The sequence below is a fragment of the Delphinus delphis genome, chromosome X (assembly GCF_949987515.2).
Source record: "Delphinus delphis chromosome X, mDelDel1.2, whole genome shotgun sequence".
Classification (NCBI taxonomy): domain Eukaryota; kingdom Metazoa; phylum Chordata; class Mammalia; order Artiodactyla; family Delphinidae; genus Delphinus; species Delphinus delphis.
The window spans coordinates 55131669-55147629 of NC_082704.1; the positions used below are offsets into that span (position 1 = coordinate 55131669).

General features: G+C 38.9%; 1 protein-coding gene across 1 annotated transcript in view; it reads left to right on the top strand.

The window, feature by feature from the left end:
- The window catches only part of CHM (CHM Rab escort protein), a 207637-nt gene that overhangs the window by 150347 nt on the left and 41329 nt on the right, over window positions 1-15961 (top strand). Inside the window, exon 12 of the mRNA XM_060002983.1 lies at window positions 1280-1376. Within this exon, the coding sequence (XP_059858966.1) occupies window positions 1280-1376 (97 nt within the window). The remainder of the gene's footprint in view (window positions 1-1279; window positions 1377-15961) is intronic.

Consider the following 15961-nt stretch of genomic DNA (forward strand, 5'->3'; position numbering starts at 1 on the left):
ATTAAAGTGTTGAAGGAATTATCTTTTGGTGGCTGTTATAATCTCTCTGAGATTTAAGACAGTTACATTCTCAGGGTTCAGACAGAAGGCACTGTGGTAGGGGGTCACTGATTATATCTCAGTTTTTTTAAAAAAATATAGATGATAGTTGTAGGAAACAAAAGAAGTACTTACGTGTTGATACAGTCCTTAAGATACCTTTCCAGTTATACATATGTTTTTAGTCATAGTCATTTGATAATTATATGACATTAAATCCATGTTTTAGTGGTTCCTCTCTCTTTAATGCTAAAGTACAACACTTTTTATCATAGACAGCAGCAAAAGGAGTTAAGAGGAATATGGAGAACACAATTTTTGAGACATTGTAAAACCCAAAATGTATATACAGGTAATGACAGTAAGATAGTCATGACTATCAAAATAATTTCTATTTTCAGAACTTGTAGGCATTTCCTCAGTAGGCTATCAATGTGACATTGCCAGTCAAAAATCTAAGCATAATGCTCACAGGTAAAAGTACAAATGGGGCTTTACTTTTTGGCAATGTTTCCTATATAAAATGATATAGTTTCCTCAGATTGAAGATTAAATTGAGAATTAATATTGAAGCTTTTGGTTCTGTAGAGAAACACTGACCTGATGGTTATTTAAAGTCTTTTAAATATAAAGCCATATAGCATATGAGTGCTGCCTAGGGCAGCATACTACATATTAATGGAGTCCTTAAATTACTTGGAAGCCATTCATTTTGAAACATTTTGGTATATGTTTAGCTGTACTTTGGTACATTTTGACATATACTTTGCTTATTTCAATTTCTTTGCAATTTGTAACATTTTAAATTTTTAGTGCTCTATAACTGCTATTTTTAGCCAATATGAATAATCAAAATTAATTTAATGTGCTCTGATTTCAAACAGTGAAGTACATACAACTCAGAGGTAATTAATCATATCCTTTGAAAATATGTAGTAAGTGAAGGATTTAATAAATATTAAAGATATTTGAAATATTTATTGTCTACAAATTAAAGGACTGCAATATATATATCATATGTAAATATATCAATAATGCAGAAACTGGACATTAGGACACATGTGCATGCTTTATGTTTCAAACTGTGTTCTAAAATTCAATCCTTCCAGATCAATGTTTTTCAAACATCAATGAGAGTTTGAAAAAAGACACTCAGTTTGGAAGTTAATTACACTCTAATGATAGAAAAATGAAAATGAGATCTAACAGCTATGTCTGATATTTTGTTTCTGCTTTTTAGATTTCCATTTTGACAGTGCCAGCAGAAGAACCAGGAGCTTTTGCTGTTCGGGTCATTGAGTTATGTTCCTCAACAATGACATGTATGAAAGGCACATGTAAGCACAACAGAGTCTGGTATTTTCTTTTGTGTTTGTTTAGGAAGTAAATGGGGACAGCTGTTGTTACCGTTCTCAGGGTTGTGTTAGTAGAGTTTTGCCGTATATATATATATATATATATATTTTTTTTTTTAATCTACAGTATTTGTTCAAACAGTGTATGTTCATACAGTAAGTCATTTCATACCTTCCCCTTGCCTCTAAACATTTCTATGGCTAAATCTTCACAGGCACCATTGTTAATCTCTCCAGTGAAAGGATTTCTGTGACTTTCCAATTCTTTCTTTCTTTTTTTTTTTTGTAACATCTTTATTGGAATATAATTGTTTACAATGTTGTGTTCGTTTCTGCTGTATATCAGTGAATCAGCTATATGTATACATATATCCCCATATCCCCTCCCTCTTGTGTCCCCTCCCACCCTCCCTATACCACCCCTCTAGGTGGTCACAAAGCACCCAGCTGATCTCCCTGTGCTATGTGGCTGCTTCCCAGTAGCTATCTGTTTTACATTTGGTAGTGTATATATGTCAATGCTACTCTCTCACTTTGTCCCAGCTTACCCTTCCCCCTCCCTATGCCCTGAAGTCCATTCTCTGCTTCTGCATCTTTATTCCGATCCTGCCTCTAAGTTCATCAGAACCGTTTTTTTCTTTTTAGATTCCATGTATATGTGTTAGCATATGGTATTTGTTTTTCTCTTTCTGACTTCCTTCACTCTGTATGACAGACTCTAGGTCTATCCACCTCACTATAGAGGACTCAATATCATTTCTTTTTATGGCCGAGTAATATTCCATTGTATATATGTGCCACATCTTCGTTATCCATTCATCTGTCGATGGACACTTAGGTTGCTTCCATGTCCTGGCTATTGTAAATAGTGCTGCAATGAACATTGTGATACATGACTCTTTTTTTGAATTATGGTTTTTTTCAGGGTATATGCCCAGTAGTGGGATTGCTGGGTCGTATGGTAGTTCTATTTGTAGTTTTTTAAGGAACTTCCATACTCTTCTCCATAGTGGCTGTATCAATTTACATTCCCACCAACAGTGCAAGAGTGTTCCCTTTTCTCCACACCCTCTCCAGCATTTATTGTTTGTAGGTTTTTTGATGATGACCATTCTGACCAGTGTGAGGTGATACCTCACTATAGTTTTGATTTGCATTTCTCTAATGATTAGTGATGTTGAGCATCCTTTCATGTGTTTTTAGGCAATCCATGTATCTTGTCTGGAGAAATGTTTATTTAGGTCTTCTGCCCATTTTGTGATTCAGTTGTTTGTTTTTTTGATATTAAGCTACATGAGCTGCTTGTAAATTTTGGAAATTAATCCTTTTGTCAGTTACTTCATTTGAAAATATTTTCTCCCATTTTGAGGGTTGTCTTTTCATCTTGTTTATGGTTTCCTTTGCTGTGGAAAAGCTTTTAAGTTTCATAGATCCCATTTGTTTATTTTTGCTTTTATTTCCATTTCTCTAGGAGGTAGGTCAAAAAGGATCTTGGTGTGATTATGTCATAGAGTGTTCTGCCTATATTTTCCTCTAAGGGTTTTATAGTGTCCATCATGTTTAATGTGTCATTTAAAGCTTGTGTTTCCTTATTTATTTTCATTTGGATGATCTGTCCATTGGTGAAAGTGGGGTGTTAAAATCCCCTAGTAGTATTGTGTTACTTTTGATTTCCCCTTTTATGCCTGTTAGCATTTACCTTATATATTGAGGTGCTCCTATGTTGGGTGCAGAAATATTTACAATTGTTATATCTTCTTCTTGGATTGATCCCTTGATCATTATGTAGTGTCCTCTGTGTCTTTTGTAATAGTCTTTATTTTAAAGTCTATTTTGTCTGATATGAGAATTGCTACTCCAGCTTTCTTTAAATTTCCATTTGCATGGAATATCTTTTCCCATCCCGTCACTTTCAGTCTGTATGTGTCCCTAGGTCTGAAGTGGGTGTCTTGTAGACAGCCTACATACGGATCTTGTTTGTATCCATTCAGCTAGTCTGTGTCTTTTGGTTGGATCATTTAATCCATTTACATTTAAGGTAATTATCAATATGTATGTTCCTATTGCCATTTTCTTAATTATTTTGGGTTTGTTTTTGTAGGTCTTTTCCTTCTCTTGTGTTTCCTGCCTAGAGAAGTTCCTTTAGCATTTGTTGTAGAGCTGGTTTGGTGGTGCTGAACTCTCTTAGCTTTTGCTTGTTTGTAAAGGTTTTGATTTCTCCATTGAACCTGAATGAGATCGTTGCTGGGTAGAGTAATCTTGGTTGTAGGTTTTTCCCTTTCATCACTTTAAATATGTCCTGCCACTCCCTTCTGGCTTGCAAAGTTTCTGATGAAAGATCAGCTGTTAAGCTTATGGGGATTCCCTTGTATGTTATTTGTTGCTTTTCCCTTGCTGCTTTTAATTTTTTTTGTGTATTTAATTTTTGATATTTTGATTATAATGTGTCTTGGCATGTTTCTCCTTGGATTTATCCTGTATGGGACTCTCTGCAATTCCTGGACTTGATTGACTATTTCCTTTCCCATGTTAGGAAAGTTTTCAACTATAATTTCTTCCAGTATTTTCTCAGACACTTTCTTTTTCTCTTTTTCTTCTTTTGAGACCCCTATAATTTGAATGTTGGTGCGTTTAGTGTTGTCCCATAGGTCTCTGAGACTGTCCTCAATTCTTTTCATTCTTTTTTCTTTATTCTGCTCTGTGGTAATTTTTTCCACTAGTTTATCTTCCAGTTCACTTATCAGGTCTTCTGCCTCAGTTATTCTGCTATTGATTCCTTCTAGAGAATTTTTAATTTCATTTATGGTGTTGTTCATCCTTGTTTGTTTGCTCTGTAGTTCTTCTAGGTCCTTGTTAAACATTCCTTGTATTTTCTCCATTCTTTTTCCAAGATTTTGGATCATGTTTACTAACATTACTCTGAATTCTTTTTCAGGTAGACTGTCTTTTTCCTCTTCATTTGTTTGGTCTGGTGGCTTTTTACGTTTCTCCTTCATCTGCTGTATAGTTCTCTGTCTTCTCATTTTGCTTAACTTACTGTGTTTGGGGTCTCTTTCTTGTAGTCTGCAGGTTTGTAGTTCCCGTTGTTTTTGGTGTCTGCCCCCAGTGGGTAAGGTTGGTTCAGTGGGTTGTGTAGGCTTCCTGGTGGAGGGGACAGGTGTCTGTGTTCTGGTGGATGAGGCTGGATCTTGTCTTTTTGAGGGGCAGGACTGCTTCCAGTGGTGTTTTTGGGGGGTGTCTGTGAGCTTATTAGGCTTTTAGGCAGCCTCTCTGTTCATGGGTGGGGGTGTGTTCCTGTCTTGCCAGTTGTTTGGCATGAGGCTTCCAGCACTGGACCTTGCTGGCCGTTGGGTGGAGCTGGGTCTTAGCTTTTAGGCAGAGATCTCTGGGATAGCTCTCGCCGATTAATATTACATGGAGTTGGGAGGTCTCTGGTGGTCCAGTGCCGTAAATTCAGCTCTCCCACATCAGAGGCTCAGGCCTGACACCAGGCTGGAGCACCAAGACCCTGTCAGCCACACAGCTCAGAAGAAAAGGGAGAAAAAGAGAAAGAAAAAAAAAGTGAAATAAAATAAAATAAAATAAAAACAAATAATTAAAGTAATAAAAATAAAAGTATACTTAATAAAAATGAGAGAGCAACAAAACCAATAAACAAATCCACCAATGATAACAAGTGCTAAAAACTATACTAAGATAAACATAAAAATCAGAAACAAGTCAGTCGCAGGCAGCAAACCCCAAGTCTACAGTTGCTCCCAAAGTCCACCACCTCAATTTTGGGTTGATTCCTTGTCTATTCAGGTATTCCACAGATGTAGGTACCTCAAGTTGATTGTGAGGATTTAATCTGCTGCTCCTGAGGCTGCAAGGAGAAATTTCCCTTTCTCTTCTTTGTTTGCACAACTCCTGGAGTTCAGCTTTGGAGTTAGGCCCTTCTCTGCGTGTAGGTTGCCCTCAGGCTTCTGTTTCCCCCCAGACAGGACGGGGTTAAAGCATCGGCTGATTAGGGGCCTCTGGCTCACTCAGGCTGGAAAGAGGGAGGGGTACGGTAGTTATAATTGGAATGCGGGGCGAGCCTGTGGCAGCAGAGGCCAGAGTAACATTGCACCAGCCTGAGTTGTGTGTTCTCCTGGGGAAGTTGTTCCTGGATCACGGGACCCTGGCTGTGGTGGGCTGTACAGGCTCGCAGGGTGTTGCGGTGGTGTGTAGATAGTGATCTGTGCTTGCACACAGGATTCTTGGTGGCTGCAACAGCAGCGTTAGCGTTTCGTGCCTGTCTCCGGTGTCTGAGCTGATAGCCGCAGCTCACGCCCATCTCTGGAGCTCGTTTAAGCCGTACTCTGCCTTCTGTGGACAGACAGGGAAGGAATCCCCTCTCCTCGCGCATCCTGAAACAATGGTCTGTTGCCTCTTAGGTCCAGAGTTTTTCCCGGACTCCCTCCCGACTAGCTGTGGCGCACTAGCCCCCTTCAGGCTGTGTTTACGCCACCAACCCCAGTCCTCTCCCTGAGCCCGAGCCTCAGCTCCCAGCCCCCGCCCGCCCCCCGGTGGGTGAGCAGACAAGCCTCTTGGGCTGGTGAATGCTGGTCGGCACCGATCCTCTGTGCGGGAATCTCTCCGCTTTGCCCTCCGCACCCTTGTTGCTACGCTCTCCTCCGTGGCTTCGAAGCTTCCCCCCCTCTGCCACCCACAGTCTCCGCCTGCAAAGGGGCTTCTAGTGTGTGGAAACCTTTCCTCCTTCACAGCTCCCTCCCAGGGGTGCAGGTCACATCCCTATTCTTTTGTGTCTGTTTTTTCTTTTTTCTTTTGCCTACCCAGGTACATGTGGAGTTTCTTGCCTTTGGGGAGATCTGAGGTCTTCTGCCAGCGTTCAGTAGGTGTTCTGTATGAGTTGTTCCACACATAGATGTATTTTTGATGTATTTGTGAGGAGGAAGGTGATCTCCACATCTTACTCCTCCACCATCTTGTAGGTCCTCCTATTATTCCTTTTAAGTGGGCAAACTGAAAGAGCCAGTTCACAGAGGTCTAGTTCCAAGATCCTTTGCAAGGATTCTTTCTTTAATTTTTTTAAGTTTATTGGAAACTTACTTTCACAAAATTTATTTTCTTTACTGCTAGTTTTCCTCTTTTCCTTTGAATTCTTAATCTAGTTACTGAATTTCTACCATGTATAAATCCTCAATGTATTTCTTTTTTATGAGACTAAAGTTAGGGACTAATTAATCTATCTATTCTTTTATTTGTGTGTATTAAAATTTCTGTCTCACCACTCTCATGTATCATGCCTCCTCCAACATGTTTCTTAAAGATGTTTCACTAAGTTGAAATCAACATGTATACATTAGCCATCACTATGCCTAGACCTAAACTGTACTTGTAGGGATTATAAAGGAACAGAGGCTGACATTCCTGATTTGAAGTATTCATAATCTTACTGCACATCTAATGGAACAAGACAATATTAACTGTGTGCTCTGGTAGGCATATCAGGATAGATAAAGATGAATACAACATAGGCCCTGAACTTGGGGGACTCACAATCTAGTGGGACAGATAAGACAAACACAGAAGTAGCTGTAAGAGGCAGACTATTAAAATACCGCAAGAGAGGTACCAACAAACTAGACACTAGAGAGTCATAGGAGGAAAACATAACAGTATCATTAGGATGTTTTTAAATTCTATAAACTTATATTAAGTTTTACTGAAACTCTTACATGAATTATGAGAAGCAGAAGACCAATCTGGTTTGGCCTAGTCAAGGAACACTTGACTATGTTTACAAGTGTAGTGCTATTACTTAAAAAAAATGACAAAAATGTGGTCAAAGAGAAGTGAGAGCTTGATGCCAGCAGAGAGAGGGAAGAAAACTTATCCAATATTGCTGTAATCCTAAATTTCCATTTGAAAAAGTAGCTCAGAGAAGGTTTTTTTCCTTTTATAGTGATACAGGTAAATCTTTACCCTGACATCTGTCCTTATTATTTTTCCCCTATTACTTTAGCCAGTTTTTGTGTGTGTCTTTTTATCTGTGTTAGCATCTTAAGTATAAAATAAAACTGCACATTTTTAATTTTCTAAATTGCATTTATTTTGTTTGTGAATATTTCTGTAAATTTATTTTTATTGATTATTTTTCTATGTGAAATATTTTGTATTCCCAGTCTAATAATGCATATTCACTGTTGACAATTTGGAAGATATAAAAAAAGAAAAGTAAAATTAGTATAATCTTTCTACTTAGAAATGATAAATACTTGGTTATGTTTGTCTTTTTTTGTTTGTGTATGCATGTATATTTTCATAAAAATGCAATACTAATTTATATACTGCTTTTTAAAAAGACTTAATAATATAACAAAAATCATTTTGCATGTCTATGATATAATTTTCAGTGATTGTGGATATGCCATTTTTATTTAATCCCATGATGTTGGATTGTTTTGAAAAATTTTACTTGATACTCCTGTAACAAGCAGCCATCTTTATAAGTAAATGTTTGTGAGCATCCATTATTTTTTGTAAGATTTTTTTTAGTGGAATTATTGGGTCAAAGTGTATGGATTTTTTTTAAATTTTGGAATAATTATAGATTCATAGGAATTTGCAAAGATAGTACGGAAAGGTCCTATGTATCCTTCATCCAGTTTCTTCCAATATAGTGCAATATCAAAACCAGGAATGTGACACTGGTACAATGTGTGTATGCAGTTTTATAACATGTGTAGATTCTTATGACATTACCACAAGGATCCCTATTGTTGCCCTTTTATAGCCACAGCCAAATCCCTCCTTCCCCACACCTGTTACCTAATCCCTGGCAACCACTAATCCGTTTTCCGTCTCAATAATTTTGCCATTTTGAGAATGTCATATAAAAGGAATCATACAGTATGTAGTCTTTTGAGATTGACTTTTTTCACTCAGTGTAATTTTGTTAAGGATCACCCAACCTGTTGCATGTATCAATAGTTCATTCCTGTTTATTGCAGAGTAGTATTCCATGGTAAGGTATACTTTCTTCTGGCCTTCATGGTTTCTCATGAGAAATCTGTTGTTTTTCCCCTATAGCTAGTGTTTGTTTGCTTGTTTTTCTCTCAAGGCTGCTTTCAAGATTTTTTTCCTTAGTCTTTAATTTTTAGAAGTTTGATTATGATGTGTCTTGGAATGGATTTCTTTGGATTTATTCTATCAATATTTGGAATTTGTGCACCTTCTTGAATCTGCAGGTTTATATATTTTGTCAAATTTGGGAAATTTTCATCCTTTATTTCTTTGAGTACTTTTCAGCCAACCCTCTTTCTCCTCCTTCTTCTGGGAGGAAACATGTCTATTAGATCTTTCACTATAGTTCCACATGTCTCTGAGGCTCTGTTCATTTTTTTTATTCAAAGATATTTATTACACCTATTGACAGCAGTGTACCCTGCTAGACACAGTGGATTATATGAAGGAGTATAGCCAAAGTGGTAACAATACTAAGATAGTATTGATACAGAGAGTACAAAGATAGTACAAAGAGCAAGAAGAGCCCAAACTGCATGTATTTCTGTTCATGTTCATATAGTCTGTTTTCTCTCTTTTGTTCATATTGTGTCATATTTCTACAGTTCTACTTTTAAGTTCACTGATTCTTTCGTCTGTGCATTCCATTCTGCTCTTGGACCCAACCATTATGTTTTAAAGTTTTAATTATTACATTTTGGGTTTAAAATTTTCCATTTGGTTCTTCTTTAAATCTTATACTTGTTACTTGTGGAATACATCAGGATTTTCAGAACTCTAGTGAAGAAGCAGGTATCAGGAGACGACTAACCCATGATTGATTAGAACAAGAATTCATTACTAAGATGGAATGAACTGATGAGGGATGGTTGTGACTTTTTATTTTTTAGATTACTGTTAATGTTTTAATGTTCTTTTTTTCTGGATTTAAGGAGCCCTTTTTTTCTTAAGCTATCTATAAATTATAATGATTATGTATATTGTGCTTTGTAAACAGAAATGAACAATTTATCTTTTCTCAAAAAAAAAATCTTCTACTTGTTTGCTAAGGCTTTCTCTTTCTTTGCTGAGACAGTTTGTTTCATTTGTTTCCAGCATGTATGTTTGTAATTGGTCATTGATGCTTTTTTTTTTTTTTTTGGCTGCGTTGGGTCTTCAGTGCTGCACATGGGCTTTCTCTGGTTGCAGTGAGCAGGGGTTGCTCTTCGTTGTAGTGTGTGGGCTTCTCATTGCAGTGGCTTCTCTTGTTGCAGAGCACGGGCTCTAGGCACACGGGCTTCAGTAGTTGCGGTGTGTGGGCTCAGTAGTTGTAGCGCACAGGACCAGTTAGTTGTGGCTCGTGGGCTTTAGAGTGCAGACTCAGTAGTTGCGGTGCATGGACTTAGTTGCTCCGCGGCCTGTGGGATCTTCCCAGACCAGGGATCAAACCCTTGTCCCCTGCATTGGCAGGCGTATTCTTAACCACTGTGCCACCAGGGAAGTCGCTGATGCACTTTTATGATTGCTACATTAAATCTTCAGACAAGTACAGCAGCTATGTCGTGTTGGCATCTGCTGATTGTCTTTTCTTATTCAAGTTGAGGTTTTCCTGGTTCTTGGTATAATGAGTAATTTTGGATTGATACCCAGGCATTTTTGTTATATAATGGGACTTAGATCTTATTCTTAGGCTTCCTCTGACGCTGCTCTGGTGGGGAAAGGGAGTGCTCCCTTGTTACTGCCAGGTGGTAGTGGAAGTCCTGGTTCCCCACTTGGCCTCTCCTGGCACCCAGAGGTTGGAGAACTTCCCTATTACTGCTGAGTGATTGTAGTGCCGGCTCTCCACTAGGCCTCCACTCATTCCAGCCTGGCTAGGAGGAGCAGCAGTGTCTCGACACTGCTCCCCACATGGCCTCAATGACACCGTGGGGAGAGGGTGTGGCCTCATTACTCAGGCAATGGTGAGAGACTTCACTCTCCATTTGGCCTCCTATGACACCACTACAGTGGGACTGGGGAGCGGTCCTCATTACTGCTGGGTAGGGGTGAAAATCTAGGATCCCATCATGGTCTCTGCTGACATGGTAGAGGATGGGGACTGTTTCTCCATGTGGGGATGAAAGTCCTGGCTCCATACTTGGCCTTCTTTGACACCACCCTACCAGGGAGGTTGGGGCACCTCATTACAGCCTGGTGAAGAGTGGAAGTCTACACTCCCCATTCAACCTTTAATGGTGAGTGTAGAGGTGGGGCCTTGTTTTTTTTCTATGGTCTTTGACTGGGGTAGAACAACTATGTCTAAAAGTTTTTATCTTGCTAGGTTGCCCCTTTCCTGGTCTTTTGACTAATGAGAGCAGACTTTTGTTGGGGCTTTGTTTGTCTGAGTCCATTGATGTTTCTTGGTTGCCATTTTCTCTGGTAACCAGTCTGAGATACATGAGGCAAAAAGAGAACCCAGGGAGGGAATTCCCCCGTGGCACAGTGTTTAAGAATCCGACTGCTAATGCAGGGGACACAAGTTCAAGCCCTAGTTCAGGAAGATCCCACATGCCGTGGAGCAACTAAGCCCATGCGCCACAACTACTGAGCCTGGCCTCTATAGCTTGCGAGCCATAACTACTGAGCCTTGTGCCACAACTACTGAAGCCCGTGCACCTAAAGTCTGTGGTCCGCCACAAGAGAAGCCATCACAATGAGAAGCCTGCACACCACACCGAAGAGTAGCCCCTGCTCACCACAGCTAGGGAAAGCCCACACACAGCAATGAAGACCCAACGCAGCCAATAATTAATTAATTAATTTTTAAAAACAAAAGAAAACCCAGGGAACTCTGCCATTTTGTTCCTTTGGTCCCAAGGTCCCTAGCTGGTCTGCTTTTCTTCTCTGTACTTCAGGGTTTTCTTATGTTTGTTTTATATATTATGTCCAAAATTTTTAGCTGTAGTTAGCAAGAACGATAGAGAAGAGTACCTTTACTCCATCTTTCTGGAAATGGAAGTCCCAAAGTTTCTGAAAGTTTCTGGAGTTTTTAGGGCTTTTGATACATAATGTCAAATTGCCCCTCTCCCAAAGTGGTATCAACTTGCATATCCACTGGTAGTTTATAAGCAAACATGTCTGTTTCTCTAAACAAACAAGAGCACTGGGTATTATCAAATCTCCATTGCCAGTTTGAAAGTAGAAAATATTTTGTTTAAATGTGTATTTAATAATTCATGAAGTTGACCATCCTTTCTTAGTGTTTATTGGGTATTTATACTTTTTCTATGAATCCCTTATTCATTTCATTTGTCTATTGATTATTCTTTTCTTATCAACTTATAAGCACAATATAAACATTAAGGGTAAAAAAATAATTAAAAATAAACATTCATGAAAAGCTGTTCAGCATCACTAATTATTGGAGAAATGCAAATCAACACTACAATGAGGTATCACCTCACAGCGGTTAGAATGGCCATCATCAAAAAAATCTACAAACAGGGCTTCCCTGGTGGCACAGTTGTTGGGAGTCCACCTGCCGATGCAGGGGACACGGGTTCGTGCCCCGGTCTGGGAAGATCCCACATGCCGCGGAGTGGCTGGGCCCGTGAGCCATGGCCGCTGAGCCTGCGCGTCTGGAGCCTGTGCTCCGCAACGGGAGAGGCCACAACAGTGAGAGACCCGTGTACCGCAAAAAAAAAAAAAAAAAAAAAAAAAAAATCTAAAAACAATAAATGCTGGAGAGGGTGTGGAGAAAAAGGAACCTTCCTACACTGTTGGTGGGAATAGAAATTGGTACAGCCACTATGGAGAAGAGTGTGGAGGTTCCTTAGAAAACTAAAAATAGAGCTGACATGTGATCCAGCAATCCAACTCCTGGGCGTATACCCGGAGAAACCCATAATTCAAAAGGATACATGCACCTCAATGTTTATTGCAGCACTATTTACAATAGCCAGGACATGGAAGCAACCTAAATGCCCATCTTCGGATGAATGGATAAAGGAGATGTGGCACATATATACAATGGAATATTACTCAGCCATAAAAAGAAACGAAATTGAGCTATTTGTAGTGAGGTGGATGGACCTAGAGTTTGTCATACAGAGTGAAGTAAGTCAGAAGGAGAAAGGCAAATACCGTATGCTAACACATATATATGGAATCTAAGAAAAAAAAATGTAATGAAGAACCTAGGAGTAAGACGGGAATAAAGACGCAGACCTACTAGAGAATGGACTTGAGGATTTGGGGAGGGGGAAGGGTAAGCTGTGACAAAGTGAGAGAGTGGCATGGACATATATACACTACCAAACGTAAAATAGATAGCTAGTGGGAAGCAGCCACATAGCACAGGGAGATCAGCTCGATGGTTTGTGACCACTTAGAGGGGTGGGATAGGGAGGGTGGGAAGGAGGGAGACGCAAGAGGGAAGAGATATGGGAACATATGTATATGTATAACTGATTCACTTTGTTATAAAGCGGAAACTAACACACCATTGTAAAGCAATTATGTTCCAATAAAGATGTAAAAAAAAAAAGAAACTTTGCAGTTTCATATTAACTATAATGATAACATAAAGTTTGCTTATATAAATTTTCTGTCATGAGTAAAATTTTTGAACTAAATTTGTATTGTGAGGGATGAACCTATTTGTGTGTTTATATATACATATGCAGACACATACGTGTATTTATTGGTACATCACTGTATAGGAAACAAATTCCAAAGAGTATATGCCAAAATAGTCATAACAGTGGTTATCCCTAAATGGTGGGAAGACAGGTAACTAACTTTTTTTTTTATTTGTTTACCTTGATTTTCTGATTTCTCTACAGTATGAATTAAAAACAGATTTAACTGGTTATGCCACAAAGATAAGGGATCATATTACAGACATGTATAATAGTGTAGCCAAAATTTGACATACTATACCAGATGTTTGTTATAATTTTGATTATGTACAATTTAATCCACAGTTCGGGGTGTTTATTTCCAGGCCGCTACAGTATAAAAATGTTTCAAGTGGTCATTAAATTTGAGCATTTTTCTTTATGCTTCATTACTATCAAACCTTCCTACTTTGAGACATAGTTTCCTGGAATTTTAAACCACTTTTCCAAATTGCCTCACAACATACTAATCAGTGACCCATCTTAAGTTAGCCCTTTCCCATGTGGCTCCTTCCTTCTTTGTCATTTGGATTCTGTTCCTGCTTAATTCATTTATTTATGTGTGTGTATACTTTCTCATCCCCAAACCTCTTCTTCAGGTCAGCTCATTCAGGAAAGTCTTTCTAATGATTGAGAAGAACAAAGCATGTATCTTTGTGTTCTGTAGTCATATGTAGCATGAAGTGGTACTGTGATCTTCACATTTTTTAAAAAAAAGCAATATCTTAGTTATTTTAAACATCACCGGGACATTTCCTTGGAATTTTGACATTGTTAAATTTCCAATATATTCTTTGGGGGAAACACTAAAATGCATTTCACATGTATGTATTTGTCTTAGTAGCTTTCTCATATAATAGAGTTATATTTATTCATGGAATCACTATAGAGGTCAAGGAACTTCCCTCATATTATTAAATTCTCCAGGGTTAAATGTTATGTGGTAAGAAATGGTGGTAGGACATCTCTGCACTTTCCAAATATAGGAGATCCCCACCTTTGGATGAAGTGTATTCTTTGACAATATCTATTAAAGCAATTTGTGTTGAGGCAAACTTTTGTCTACTCACCCCTGCATTTCACACAGAGACTGTCATAAGCTTCGTAAGGGTTGTCCTCGCAGACTGGTTTAAATGCCTGTTCATCCTTCAAATCTTAGTTCAAATATTATCACCTTCCCCTGCCTCATTCATGTACTTAGGCTTTTGCTCCTATATTTAGGTAGAACTCGAACTTCTTTCTAAGTTAACATTTATTACAATTTAATAGTAATGATAATTAACATTTATCAAGTACTTAATATATGCAGGCTCTCACATGGATTAACTTATCCCTCACAACAAATCTGAGATAGGTGCCATTGTCTTTTCTATTATTCAGATGAGGAAACTGAGACACAGAAAAGGTAAATGATTCACCCAGGGTCACAGATTTAGTAAGAGGGAGAAGCAGAATTTGAACCCGGACAGTCTGACTCTAGGGCTTACACTTTTAACCACCATGCTATACTGTTTCTCAGAGTAGTTGTAGCATAATTAGCTTTACATTTCTTATCCAATATGAGGAACAGAACCATGGCTTGCCATTTCTATTCCTAGAACTTAAGTATTGGGTTGGCCAAAAAGTGCCTTCAGTTTTTAAGTAAAAGTAAGACACATTTTTCATTTTCACCAAGAGCTTTATTGAACAATGTATTCACCCTTTTGTTCCACTACCTTCTGCCATTTTTCAGGCAACTTCATAATTCCATCTTCCCAAAACTTTTTATCTTTTTGAGCAAAGAACTGTTCCAGGTGCCTTCTAGAGTCTTCCAGGGAACTGACACTTTTTCCATTAAGAGAATTTTGTGAAGACCGAAATAAATGGAATCCGAAGGTGCAACGTCTGGTGAATACGGCGGATGAATCAGAACTTCCGAGCCAAGCTGTAACAGTTTTTGCGTGGTCATCAAAAAAACATGTGGTCTTGTGGTATCCTGATGGAAGATTACGTGTTTTCTGTTTACTATTTCCAGATGCTTTTTGTCGAGTGCTGCTTTCAGTTGGTCTAATGGGGAACAGTACTTTTTGGAATTAATCGTTTGATTTTCTGGAAGGAGCTCATAATAGAGGACTCCCTTCCAATCCCACCATATACACATCATGTTGTTTAGATGAAGACCGGCCTTTGGTGTGGTTGGTGGTGGTTCATTTAGCTTGCCCCACAATCTCTTTTCTTCCACATTATAGTACAGTATCCACTTTTCATCGCCTGTCACAATTTGTTTTAAAAACGGAACGTTTCAGTAGAGAATTGCATGCGGAAATACGGTCAAGAAGGTTTTTTTCCCTAGTGGAACCCAAACATCAAAGCGATTAACATAACCAAGCTGATGCAAATGATTTTCAACACTTGATTTGGATATTTTGAGTATGTCGGCTATCTCCCACATGGTATAATGTTTATTGTTCTCAATTAATGTCTCGATTTGATCACTATCAACTTCAACTGGTCTACCTGACCATGGAGCATCTTCCAGCTAGAAATCTCCAGCACAGAACTTCTCAAACCACTTTTTTTTTTAAATGTTGAGCCTTCTTTTAATTTATTTATTTCTATTTTTGGCTGTGTTGGGTCTTCGTTTCTGTGTGAGGGCTTTCTCTAGTTGTGGCAAGTGGGGGCCACTCTTCATCGCGGTGTGCGGGCCTCTCACTGTCGTGGCCTCTCGTTGCGGAGCACAGGCTCCAGACACGCAGGCTTAGTAGTTGTGGCTTACGGGCCTAGTTGCTCCGTGGCACGTGGGATATTCCCAGACCTGGGCTCAAACCCGTGTCCCCTGCATTAGCAGGCAGATTCTCAACAACTGCGCCACCAGGGAAGACCGCAAACCACTTTTGACATGTTCGGATCAGTCACAGCACCTTCTCCATACACTGCACA